Source organism: Zonotrichia albicollis, chromosome 13, assembly GCF_047830755.1.
Source record: "Zonotrichia albicollis isolate bZonAlb1 chromosome 13, bZonAlb1.hap1, whole genome shotgun sequence".
In the NCBI taxonomy this organism is placed as follows: Eukaryota; Metazoa; Chordata; class Aves; order Passeriformes; family Passerellidae; genus Zonotrichia; species Zonotrichia albicollis.
Window position 1 is genome coordinate 7,368,223 of NC_133831.1, and position 13,064 is coordinate 7,381,286.

Genomic DNA, 13,064 nt, shown 5'->3' on the forward strand with positions numbered 1-13,064 from the left:
ATGACAGAAGAACCTGGAGGGGAAGCACTTAAATTCAAAGGGTGTGAAATCCAACTAGTGTGAAATCCAACACTGCTTGGCCTTCATTACTGAGTGCAGCAAGAATACATGCCTCTCTTGAGAATCACTCCTCTGGACTTCCTTGCCATTCCCAGGGTTTTGAGCATGTGTGCACACTGCACACTGACAAGGATTACAGAAAGGTGTAATGTGCTGTCTTGTAAATTCTGTATTTCTGTAAATGTGGGTATTTTAAGCCCTTAATTGATAAGGGTAATGAAGCTTGCTTCAGTGAGCAGAGAGCCTTGTCTTCCTCAGGGTGGCAAGGTTAGGACTGTGTTAGAGCTGATTTTGTTATTTGATATAAGCAGTAGATCCACTGCTGCATTGACAGTGTAAGGAGTGACATTTGCTCTCATTTACACCTCTCAGCAGTAAAAACTCCTTGTGTGTGATGTGCTGTTCCACAGCACAGGACAGAGAGGCCATCTGAAGTAGGCAGAGCTGGCTCTAAAATGTCACATTGCACTTGTAATCTGATGTGAGGCATCCAGAGCTTTAGGTTGTCAGAACTGTGAATGTTAAAGAGTTTGAGAACAAGTAGGTAGAGGAGCTTGTAAAATGAGTTCAGTCATCCTAGTGAAAGTATTAAAGCTGATTAAAATATTCCTTTGGTTTTGCTTATGGCTCTTTTGGTAAGTGAAGGGGTCCTCAAGCAGTTATCAGTTCTGTTAGGGGTGTGGGACTACACCTGTGTTAAACAAGCATTAAATATTGAACTCTGCTTTTATTCCCCCCCTCCCTCTCCCCTTCCCAACCCCCCTTACCTTTCTCTTTTATGTAGTTTCACTAGTTCATCTGTTCTGTTCCAGAGTGAGTTGTGACCTCAGGAGCTGCATGAAGAATAGCCAGCATGAAGAGAACAAATCAGTCCAGGCAGAAGTGCAGAAGCGCCAAGAACATAAATGTAAATTGAGGGGGTTTAAAGTGTGGTATGTGTTCCATGCTGAGGCAGTAGTTTCCTGAACATAAAGCTTAACATTGTGCTAGTAGAAACCCGTTTGCCCTGCTTCTCTTTTGGCTGCCCTTAGTGTTGGGGCACACCAGAGACCTAGTCTGGATTGAAATCTTGGCTGGGTGAGTCTGGCCTGGCTTGGTTTCCTGATGGTAGCTGCAGTTTTGAGGGTGCTTGAGCTAACATGAGGTATTGTTGGGCTGATGGAGGCAATGAGTGGGCAGTTTAAAGGCAGATATGGTTTCTTTGCACAGTGGGTATGTTTGGAAATGAGACCTTACTGCTTCCTGGGAGAAAGGGTTTTTTTCTTCCAAGGTTGAGTGCCTTTGTGGGGTTTTGGGGGTTTTTTGCTTCATCTGCTTTGAAGGTTGATTGTAGCACTTTTAGGGCTTGGTGTATGAGCATATTTGGAATAAGAGTCCAAATGAGTTAGGGGTGTGTGTAAAACAATGAAGCTTCTTAAAATTTCAGTATGAGGGTCACTTTAAAGGAGTCATCTGGGTTTGATTCTGTTTATGTCTGCTCCAGCACTTACTAATTCAGACTAACTTTTCTGTGACTCAAAAGCAAGGATGTCTTAATTTAGGCTCTGGGAGATTTTGTCCACCACCCTTCTGCCATAGGTGTTTTCAAAACTCTCCTGGAATTTCCTGTTGCTGCTGCAACAACAGTAAACTGCACCTTTGTGTTTGCTACAGCCTGACATTAGGTTAACTAGCACTGACTTTAGTTCTCCTTACGTGCATCAGGGTGTGATTTGTGAGGTGACTAAGAGTGCATGGGCAGCTGTTGTTCATGGGTAGGACCCAAGTTACCATCCCAGGGATAAGCACTTCCTGCTCCTCCAATGTGAAGTCTCAATTCCCTTGTCCTGGTAGAGTATCACTACTTAGTGAGTACATATGCAAAGATAAAAGAAATAGCTGTTCCCCAAAAGTTTATTCTTGGATACCTATTCATCTAGGTGAAGCCTTGGAGGAAAACAAAATCCAGATACTTATTATGAAGTCTATAGAATGCCATGAAACTTGTTGCACAGGTCTTTTTTTCAGGTGTGGGAGTGGCTGGTGTTGCCATTTTGGAATCATGCAACCCTACATCAGATGGCCAAAGAATCCTGTTCTGCTCAGACTTATTTTGAAGAAATATCTTCTGCTGTTAGCAGTTTGCCAGTAAATTAAATGAAAGCCTAAATTAATGTGTGATGGGAGAAATGACCACAAATACTTGATGATAAAAGTAGGAATCTTTTCCAATCTCTGCCTACAGTATAAGGCTTCACTTTTTGTGCCAATGGATTTTACAGGCTGTTTAATCTGAAATAATTTTTGATTTTCAATTTAATACCTTCAGGTATTCTAATGGTCTTTCATGAGCTCCTTCATCACTTTTGCATTATGAAGACCTGTAAAAGGGAAGGACTGATTAGTTTTATGATCTAACATCAGCTAAAAAGAAATTCCTTTGTGACTGCTTCTTTTGAAGTGTAAGTCTTCCTGTATCCTACACCTGATTAGATTGTGTGTTTGTCCTTCTGTAATGGACTCTCAGGTTAGCAAAACATGATGACTTCCTTACTAAATTAAAAAGGGAAACTTAAAAAAAATTATTGCTAGGAGTATATTTCACTTGCATTTCCCAGCTTTCAGTAGAGAATTCTCTGAATGAATTAAGACCTCATGTCATTTAGTAAGATGCACTAGCAATTATTGAAAGACATAGTGAAAAAATAAAACTGAGATTTGAAAGAATGGTAGATAGGAACTGAAGGAGAAATTAAGAATGAAACAAATTTTAAGAACATTAACTAATTTTGTCGCTGTTACCTTCTCACTAGACCTTTAATTCTCCAAATCTAAAATAAAAGTAAGGAAAAAAACTATTCCAGAACTATAGCTGAAAATGCTTTTATCAATCTGCTTTCTTCATCAAGGCTTTCCTTGTCAGGTTACAGGATATCCCAAATGACTTGAATATGTGTGGGATTTGTTGTCAGTAGCTGCAATGATTTTTTATCTTTTGTTACACAGTGCAAGTTTCAAGCAGTTGACATTATTGTATCTGCTTTTCTCTCTATTGTAGGCTGCAGCTTATTACAGCAGAATTAGCAGTATTAGTTCTGGAAGAGCCATGATCTGGGGCTTTCTGCCCCTGTCAGGTGCAAGGATTAAGGGGGAGCTTGTTCAGCAAACAGCTGAGGAAAGATTTGGAGTTGAGTTTCCTTCTGCCTGGCAGGGGGCCCTGGGTATATACTCTGTTTCCATGTCTTGCATGAACTCCCTGAGTTTCTGATCCAAAGTGAAAGGTCAGCTTTATTCTGAGTAATTGCAGAAGATCACAGGTGTGTGCTGACTGAAAAATAGGGGTCAGTGCTGAATGAAGCTTCTCATTGCTTTGCATCATCTCATGAAACACAATGAAATTGGAAAGAGCTCTGCTGGGATCCCTAGGCAGGAGTAGCAACCAGGAAGATTTCTCCTGTAGGTTATGGGAGGAGCAGAGAAAAAAGAAAAGGGGGAAAGTAAAGAAATGGCACAAGATACATTTTGATTCTAACAGTGCACCAAGCTGGCTGTGGGTGAGGAATGTCCTGTAGCCAGGGACTGCCTTGGCTGTGCCCTTGGGAGTTTGTAGGGGTTGAAGGTAAAGATCACCTCTGATAACATCTGGGCCAAATTAGTTCTCAGTGAAGATCATTATGGTCAATTATTCTGTCAGTGTGAAGGAAAAAGCTGAGAGCAGCTCTTTGGATAGAGAGTGCTGTGTTTAGCTGTCTTACAGAGACCATGAAACTATTACACAGGTTAAAAATCTGGTCTCCTGTCTTGTTAGTAAGGAAAAAGTGAATTCCTGTAGATGTCAGTTTAGTGTAGGGATCCACTTAAAAGCTTTGAATCACTCCCTAGAACAATGTGCTCTTCTTGTCCTATTTGGACCAACCTCCCAGCACAGACACCTTGGTTAGGTAATCACCACCAGCACTGTCTTCTCTGATCCTCTCACAGGGTCAGCACTCAAAGAAACCATCCTTCAAGGAAACCATCCTTCTACAACTCTGCATTTTCCAATTGCAGCTCTCATTCCCATAGCTGGTTTATGTATTTCTTGGGGCATAATCTTGACAGGCCCCTTTTCATGCAGAGGAACAACAAAGTTGTTTATTAACCTGTGGTGAAGTTTGCTTTTTTACTTCTAGGTTCTTGCTTTTCCTTATGCCCTCCAAGATGCTGAAATATTTCTCAGAATAATTGCTTAATAGTGGGTTAATGAGAATACCCCTTTTTTTTTTCATTTAAAGCTGCAGTAAATGTTGTCCATTTTACTCTTCTTGTTTGCTTTCAGTACCAGTGTTGTAAGTGGCAAGGAGGAAATGAGAAAACAGCTGGAGATGGGTGTAGCAGTCATAACCAGTGAATATGGAAATGATTGCAGTAGCCAAATGAAGGCCTTACGCTTTTACTGTGAGAAAATTACTTGGTGAAAGAAATTTACCCAATGTTTTAGTTTCTCCTGTTGGTAGTAACTCTTTGGTGTTTTGCATGTGAAAGGCACAGCTGGCCTGTTTGGTCATGTGTCTGTCTGCTTTAGAGTTAGTTACACTCAGCCATGTTCATCTCTTCTCAGGGTAGCTCTGCTGGAGGAAATGGAAAGGCTGCCTACCTGTTCAAGTGCCTTATCTTGGGCTTAGCTGGGAGAGTTTTCAGGGAGAAGATATGGCTGTGTCATGGTGGGAAGGAGAATGGCCAAGCACTCCTGCAGCTAATCTGCATCTGCTCATGCCCTAAAATACCTACATAGACATCTGTGGACTGCAAGCAGGGGAGAAAAAAGTCTCTTGTCTATAAACCCTGTTGGATATGTTTGGTTTTTTTTCAATCTTTCTCTTGTTTTAAGTGGCATATACAGTGCATAACTGCAGACTCCTAGTTAAAGTTTTTGTTTATTCCTTTATTCAGCTTTCAAAGGGATTCTCAGAGAATGCAGGAGGAACATAAGTCTCCCATGTTTTAACATTAGGCTTTATTTCCACTCCCATGCAATTTTTAATAAGTGGCTAATCTACAAGTGTGACAGCCATGTCAGTTTTTCAGTGGGATCTGTATGTAGATTGAGTTGAATTCAAGGCCTGAATATGCTGCAAGTTGATAAGGTTGTTTGCACTAATGTAGCTGCTGATACTTCTCATTATTTTATGACTATCAAAAATTTGCTGACAGCATTTGGCTTCAGTGTGTCTATTGGAGTTCTAAATTTTTTTTTCTCAAGTTAAGTGCGTATTACAGCAATAAATGTGTAACATTTAACGTGTGACACTTCTCAATTGCGTTAGTCTCCCAGCAGTTTTTATTGAGACTGTGCCTTTTTTGGTGAAAATACATATTTTTATGTAATTTGGTGCATGAAACTTGATGCAGTTCAGGGTTACTTAATTTTAACATGCCTGAGAGGCAGACAAATGCTTCTTTGATAGTAGCTTTATTATAAATAACACCAGTAAAAAATAGGCACTGGCACTAGCTATCCCTGTCTCTGGGTTTGTACTTTCTGCATTGACAATGACAGCAAGTTGTTTTTGGTGCTTCTACAATTCCCTTCAGAACCTAAAGGGGCTTCCAGAGAACTGGAGAGGGACTTTGGGCAAGGGCATGGAGTGACAGGACAAGGGGGAATGGCTTCCCAGTGACACAGGGCATGGCTAGATTGGATATGGGGAAGAAAGTGAGCATATCTGGGCTGAGGCTCTCCTGTGCTGTAGTCAGCAGGACAGCTGGCACTAAATTACTTTCTCTCAAGCAACCTTTTGGTTCCTTTCATTGGAATGACGTGTCAGTTGTATGAAAGGCACAGCACTTTGTATTTCTGCTTGTTCCAGCTTTTTAGATGGGCTGTCCATGAGCTGTCTGAGCAAGCTTAGGTCTGTTGTTTGGATGTCACAGCTCCTTACCTGGCTAATTGGATTGTGACAGTGCACTGAGCTGTTTGGTGTCACAGTGTCTGTCAGTAGAGCCTGCTGGGTGAGCCCATGTGGAAGGGCTGGCTTGAGCTATTAGTGGGAATTGTGCTTTCAGATCTTTGATTTCTTTTTTGGTCGTTCTCCTTATTGTGGAATATTTTCTCTTTTGCTTTTTTCAGTCTTGATTTACTGCATCTTTTAACTTGCTGCTTTGTTTTCCTTTTTAGATTCAGTCATTGTGGAACCGAGCTGTTGGTGTAAGGTAGCAGTAACTGGTAGGAAGAGAGCTGGAGACAAAAGCCAGAAATAAAAAGTTGAGAGAAACTCTGCAGTTTTTATTCCTACTGTTCTGCTGTAATGGTCTTAATTGTAGGAAATGGCACATGTCCTCCAATAAATACAAAATTTGCCCATGAGACTCACTTTATGAAAAAGTAGAATTAGAGTAAAGAAAAAAAAAATTTAAATAAGAGAAACTAGCAAATGATTCAAGACAGAGTGAGTGAGAAGTGGCATGGACTGCCAGTGCAAAGCTTGCTGCAGCAGAAATGGAGTCTTTACAGAGAGCTTATTTAATAGGAAAACACCCATACATTTTCCTCTCAAGTTTAGGGTACATCCTGCAGGGTCCCTACCCCGCAGCTGAAGAATTTTGAAATTTGTAAATCCACACTTCTTCTGAGGAAATCTCATCTGCTTCCTGAGATTTTTGAGCTATCCAAAGCATCAAGTGAGACAGCTCCTGTATATTTCTCTAATTTTATATGCTGTTATTGTGACATTCAGTATATTGTGACATTTCCCCTGTGGCAAGAGTTTGGTTTAGAACAAGACATTTTCAGATGCACTAACTTTGATGGAAAGGAAGGGACTATAGTGGATACTTTGTAATAGACAGGAGTGAATGCTGCTCCATGTGCTGAGTGTTGGAGCCAGGGAATCTGGGTCAGGATGCAGCAGCAGGCAGGGACAGTGGGAGTGGCAGTGTCAGGATGCAGCGTGTACTGGGACAGTGGAAAGGGGCAGGCAGGGATGGAGAGGTGACTTGGATGAGGCAGGGTCAGGATGCAGTGGTGGGCGGGGATGGAGGTGACACAGATGGCAGTGTTGGGGTGTAGTGGCAAGCTCGAAGTGCAGTGGCAGGCAGGGATGGGGGTGACACGGAGGTGGCAGGGTTGGGGTACAGTGGCAGGCAGGGATGGAGATGACGCGGATGGCTGTGTTGGGGTGCAGTGGCAGGCAGGGATGGCGGTGACATGGATGGCAGGCTCGGGATGCAGTGGCAGGCAGGGATGAGGGTGACACGGAGGTGGCAGGCTGGGGGTGCAGTGGCAGGCAGGGATGGAGGTGACGCAGAGGTGGCAGGCAGGGATGGCGGTGACACGGAGGTGGCAGGGTGCAGGCAGGGATGGAGGCGGCGGCCCCAGCCCGGTGCAGTGCCGCGTGTCGCCGCTCGGGGGCAGCAGTGCCCCGCCGTGTGAGCCCTGATAGCCGCGCGACAGGAAACGGGGTGAGAGGTGACAGAGGGACAGGGGCAGTGGCGGGGTCTGAGGTTCTTTACCGGACGGCTGTAGGAATCCACCCATTGCTGTCTCACAGGTACACCCCCACTGTGAGTGTCTTTAACCTGAGTCTTGCTGCAGGCATTTCCTTGGTGTCCCTGTACACCTGCATTCTTAGGCTGGCAGGCTTCCTGACAGTGTGAGCCAAAGTCTTCATGTGTGCCAGTGTCCTGTTCCTTGGTGGGCATAGGATTTTCTGCTTTACAAGTCAGAAGTCGTGCCTTCCTACTCCACTATAAAATTATAGAGGACACTGGCAAATTTTGGCCTGTTGGCTCCCTTTCAGGTGACTTAGCAATGTTGTTACCAACTAATATTGACAGTGACTGTGAAGGTCCTTGTCAGGGCCCCACCTCTGCTCAGAGCTGCCTGTGCTTGTTTCAAGGTTGCAAACCTCTGCTCAGCACCAAAGTTGCATTATCTTTGGAAATGGGCTTCTGCCATTTTTTCTCTCCATCTTACATATTTTATTGTTACTTCCTTGCCCATTGACCACATTTTTATGTGTTGTTTAGCTATGTCCTTCCTTTTTTTGTTCAGACACTTTTGGTCACCTGGACAGCCTTCTCTTCTCTCTGCAAATACCTAAGATAATTGTAAAACACTTTTGCAGTTGCTGTAGGCCAAAGACCAGCTCTGTTCTGATTGCCTGCTGTCTGGTGTTAAGTACTTACATCATCTGGTGTACTTCAGCTGTTTGTCCATATGGATTTGCTCCGACTTGAAAAGCTGTCGGTGGTGAAGGAAAGGAGAGGCGGGATCCCTGCGGGGAGTGCGCACGAAGCCATATGTCGCTATTCCTGGGGATCTGGTGCCCTCTGGAGACTGTGGCTGCCCACGACATCACCGGTGTCAAGGCACCACGCTAATTTATGTCCCTTGTCTGGGCAGGCTGAAGAACAAGATGAGCTGTATTGTTTTTACAGCAGAAGTGGATGATACTAGAAAAGACAGTGAAGTAACAACAAGAACTCTAAAAAGAATCGCAATTATTTGTCTTGTAATTTTTAAAGCTGATGGAGATTTGATAGCTGTGCTTCATGTTTATGTCTTGTGTCAAATCAAAATTGAGTACACAAGATTAAACATAGATATTTGAAAGTAGTATGGGGATTTTAAAGTGTTGAGTTAGCAATGGAGATTAAATATTTATATTAATTCACTTAGCTGGTCTGAGAGGCCAGTCAGTCTAATGGGAAAATACAGAAGTCTCTTAGCAAATCTGGAACTGGATTCAGGAATTTTTCACAGGCTTAGTAAGGAAGCTGGCTTTTTTGTCACTTTCTTCTTACCCAAAATTGACCTTTGTACCTTTTTAATACTTAATGAGGGATATAAGAAATGGTATCCTATGCAGGGAAGGTGTTTGGCATGGCTAGGGACCTCTTATTTTTACAAAGTAAACCACCTGGAACAGAGACGGACTTACAAAATGCTCCTTTACTATAATCTTATTCCTTTCATTTGGGAAAAAGCTGCAAAATGATAATTCATTTTAGCTCTTACTACTCTTGAAACAACCTTCCTGCAAAATGAGAATACAGGAGTTTAATGTTTTTCCCCAACTGCAGTGAAGAGCAGTGGGTGGTCTGAGGAGGCACAAAATCTCAGTGTCATGCTTGCATGCAGTTCCTGTCAGTTACATGCTGAACACTGACTTCAAATACTGAACTTCTGTGTTATTGTTTGCTTGTGACTGTATGGATAGATTTAATACAGGTGTCATGAGATCCTTAAGAGTCCAACCAGCTCAGAGTCCACATCATTTACACTGAAATAAGATTTTATCTGAGCTGTGTCTCCTGCTATGGCTTATTCAGCCAAGGAGGGATGCACAGTGCATCTTGAGATCCACTCAGGGCCCAGCAGTGCCAGAGGTGGGAGCAGGAATTGAACTCCAGGCTGGTGACAAAAGACATATTTGCCTAACTCCTTATGTTGTTCAGAGGAGTTTAGACTTGAAGTAATAGTAGTTCCATATTAAATAAATGCAGCTTATGTTCTTGTGCTTAATTCTTAGTGCCTTTTCCTGGAAAAGTTCTGCAGTTCTCAAATGTAATACTTTCTTTAAGGTTGGCTTTTTGTTTTTAACAGTGTGGTAATTTTGTACCTTGAAAATTTATAGCAGAGTCTGCCTCTGATATTGCTAAGTTACGTGAAATGATTAAACAAGCTCAGTAAGGAATAATACTGCTGTGCATCTTGCTGGTGGGATTTGTGGTCTTTGAGAAACAGGGACATGTGTATCACTTAATCTCTCTTCCTTGCTTTCCTTCCTCTCCAAGAAGCTGATACAGTTGTCTCACTGCAGGCAGCGTTCTGTGATTGCCTTGGTTTGCAGTGTGATGGGCTTGTGGAGAACTACAGCTCTGAGCTCCTGTTTTCTGAATATGATTGGGATCAGTTGGGTGTTTCCAGTTGGGCAACTTGTCCTTCTGTGGGGTTTGTGCAGTTGTTAAGTACATTGGGTGGTGTGCAGCATTCATTCTCTTGTTTTTACAGCAGGAAGGTGAAATGGAAGGTGAGGCAGTCGACGCTATTGTGGAGGAATCAGAAACTTTCATTAAGGGAAAAGAGAGGAAAACCTATCAAAGACGCCGTGAAGGTGGGCAAGAGGATGATGCTTGTCACATACCACCAAACCAAGCAGATGGCAGTGAAGTGGTGCAGGATGTCAGCAGTGGGGTGCAGATGGTGATGATGGATCAGCTGGATCCAACTCTTCTTCAAATGAAGACCGAAGTAATGGAAGGTGCGGTGTCTCAAGAAACTGAGGCTACTGTGGATGACACACAGATCATAACACTTCAGGTTGTTAATATGGAAGAGCAGCCTATAAACCTTGGTGAGCTTCAGCTGGTCCAAGTACCTGTACCAGTGACTGTACCTGTTGCCACCACGTCTGTGGAAGAACTGCAGGGAGCTTATGAAAATGAGGTTTCCAAAGGAGGCCTGCAGGAGGGGGAGCCCATGATCTGTCACACCCTCCCTTTACCAGAAGGCTTCCAAGTTGTGAAAGTGGGTGCAAACGGTGAGGTGGAGACACTGGAACAAGGTGAACTTCAGCCACAGGAAGATCCCAATTGGCAAAAAGATCCAGACTATCAGCCACCAGCCAAAAAAACAAAGAAAAACAAAAAGAGTAAACTTCGCTACACTGAGGAAGGCAAAGATGTGGATGTCTCTGTATATGACTTTGAAGAGGAGCAGCAGGAGGGTTTGTTGTCCGAGGTTAATGCAGAAAAGGTGGTGGGCAATATGAAGCCACCAAAACCAACAAAAATTAAAAAGAAAGGTAGGTTCCCCATCTGCAAATGGATTTTAAAAATGCTTTTGTTGTGGTGATTGCAGTGTGACTGAGGCAAATGAATATGTGCAAGTGGGAGGAGAGCAGACATGCCCAATGCTGCTTGCTCACAATCTAATAATGCTTGACTGCAGTGTTTCTGGGGCACACCTCCCTTCTCCTCTCTGTAGGCTGTTAGGGAGATCATTTTCCACAAGTATGATACTGTGGCATTAATATTCTCATACAACTGTGACTGAAAAGATTGTTCTCTTTGCTGTACTGTACATGTAACAGTTTGTGTGCATGTTTTACATCAGGAGCCAATGGTATCATTAATTCTGTGGGCTTTCTCATAACCTATTGCTGGGTAAGGTAGATGGTGCAAAATACAGTAATAAGTGTGTTTGATTTTTGTTAAAACTGTAACTTAAGGAACCCTTTTTAGAGTGCAAAAGGAACATTAAGTGCTGGCATACCAGTGAAAATTTAATCCAAACCAGCCACAGGCAATGCAGTTGGATTTAGTGGTGCATGGTGGTTCCTTGCAGTACTTACATCCCCAAGAATCTTTTATATTACACAGTAGACCACACTACTGTCAAACACTAAAGATGGTTTCCTTCGTGACCAGGTGTAAAGAAGACATTCCAGTGTGAGCTGTGCAGTTACACTTGTCCTCGTCGTTCCAACCTGGACCGCCACATGAAAAGCCACACCGATGAAAGACCACACAAGTGCCATCTCTGTGGCAGGGCTTTCAGGACAGTCACATTGCTGAGGAACCACCTCAACACTCACACAGGTACTCTTGGTTTTCCATGCATTGTGTTTATAGGATCTGCTCTGCTATCAGAACAAATTGATTAAAGGTAGATCTTTCTTGTTTACCTGCTTTCTCTTGTGGAACAAGGTGAAAAAGAGGAAACGGCGTAGTTGTTTTCTGCCTGCAGAACTATGGTCAGGTGCAGAGCTTACCCTATTCAGGGGCACAAAATCAATCCTGGGCTTGATCTCAAGTTACCTGAAGTTATAGAAATGTTCTCTTTGCCTTGGGCATTAGCTCTCATGTTTTCAGCTTGTTGTGCCTTACTGCCAAAAACAAGAGTGTAATTCATAATCCCTCATTTTCTCTGCTTACTGAACTTACGTCTGACTGGCTGGTTTCTAATGTGTAAACAACCAAGTGGTACAAAAATAAAGGAGTCTATTTCCTCACTGAAAGGATATTAATTCTCTAAGATCTTAAATCTATTAGTTATTTATACAAAACCTCTGACTTTTGTGCATTCTGTTGCTCTAATTTAATCTTTCAGAACATGAAAACCATCTTGCTAATTCACTTCAAAACCAGAAAATTTTTAAAAATCCACAACCAGTGCTGCCTTGTATTTTCTTTTGTCACTAAATCTCTGTGTCACTGTCCTGCTGTCTTGCTGCACCCCATCAGGTACTCGCCCTCACAAGTGCCCAGACTGCGACATGGCCTTTGTGACCAGTGGAGAGTTGGTTCGGCATCGCCGCTACAAACACACCCACGAGAAACCATTCAAATGTTCCATGTGTGACTATGCCAGTGTGGAGGTATGGGACTTGTTACAGTGCTGACTGCTTCCTTGTGCACTTCAAAGCTTGTTCACCATCTGTTACAAACTCTGTTCTAGGCATTTCCTCTCTGGCCATTTGGTTGAAAGGCTCTGGGAAAAAGAAATTATAAATCAGGCCTGCTCTTGGAAGCAAATGGTGGGGTTTCCTCAGGGAATCAGAAGGCAATTTGAGATCACTTACAGAAATTCTAGGTGATACCCGTTTCCTCTTTAGAAACAATAGTTGTCACAGTTTCTTAAGTGATTTGTCCTTTAAGCTGATTGCAGGAATGGTAGTGTTCTTTGTGTTGAAGGAGACAGACATTTCCTGCTGCAGTGGGATGTCCTTTCAGTCCATAGTGCTCTCCCATTTTAGAAACATGCATTCTGCACATCATCTGTTTATGCCATGAAGGTGTCTGTAGCTAAAACTAATGAGCCTTTGTCTCAGTATTGGTGAAAAGCAGCTTTGCTAATGTTAGATGATAGCTTAATTTGCCTGAGCAGATTAGACATTCTTGAATGCCTTCCCTCCATGCAGTATTGTTAGATATTTTATAGGACAGCGTTTATACTGTGAAAGGAAATTTGAGCCAGATGATGAGCTACATAATTTTTAAAAAATGGGATGTCTGCAGTGGAAGAAGGCTACAGTGGGAGA

The 13,064-nt window shown here is 42.8% G+C and overlaps 1 protein-coding gene across 6 annotated transcripts in view; it reads left to right on the plus strand.

Moving 5' to 3' along the window:
• Positions 1-13,064, plus strand: part of CTCF (CCCTC-binding factor) — a 34,861-nt gene that overhangs the window by 10,994 nt on the left and 10,803 nt on the right. For 2 of the 6 annotated variants that reach the window (XM_074550898.1, XM_074550896.1), the window contains 3 exons: positions 10,034-10,826; positions 11,452-11,622; positions 12,268-12,401. In XM_074550898.1, coding sequence (XP_074406999.1) covers positions 10,046-10,826; positions 11,452-11,622; positions 12,268-12,401 — 1,086 coding nt within the window. In that variant the 5' untranslated portion in view covers positions 10,034-10,045. Of the gene's footprint in view, positions 1-872; positions 993-10,033; positions 10,827-11,451; positions 11,623-12,267; positions 12,402-13,064 lie in introns of those variants that run through there. The other 4 variants (XM_074550895.1, XM_026795715.2, XM_014269672.3 and 1 more) reach the window with 4 other exon arrangements.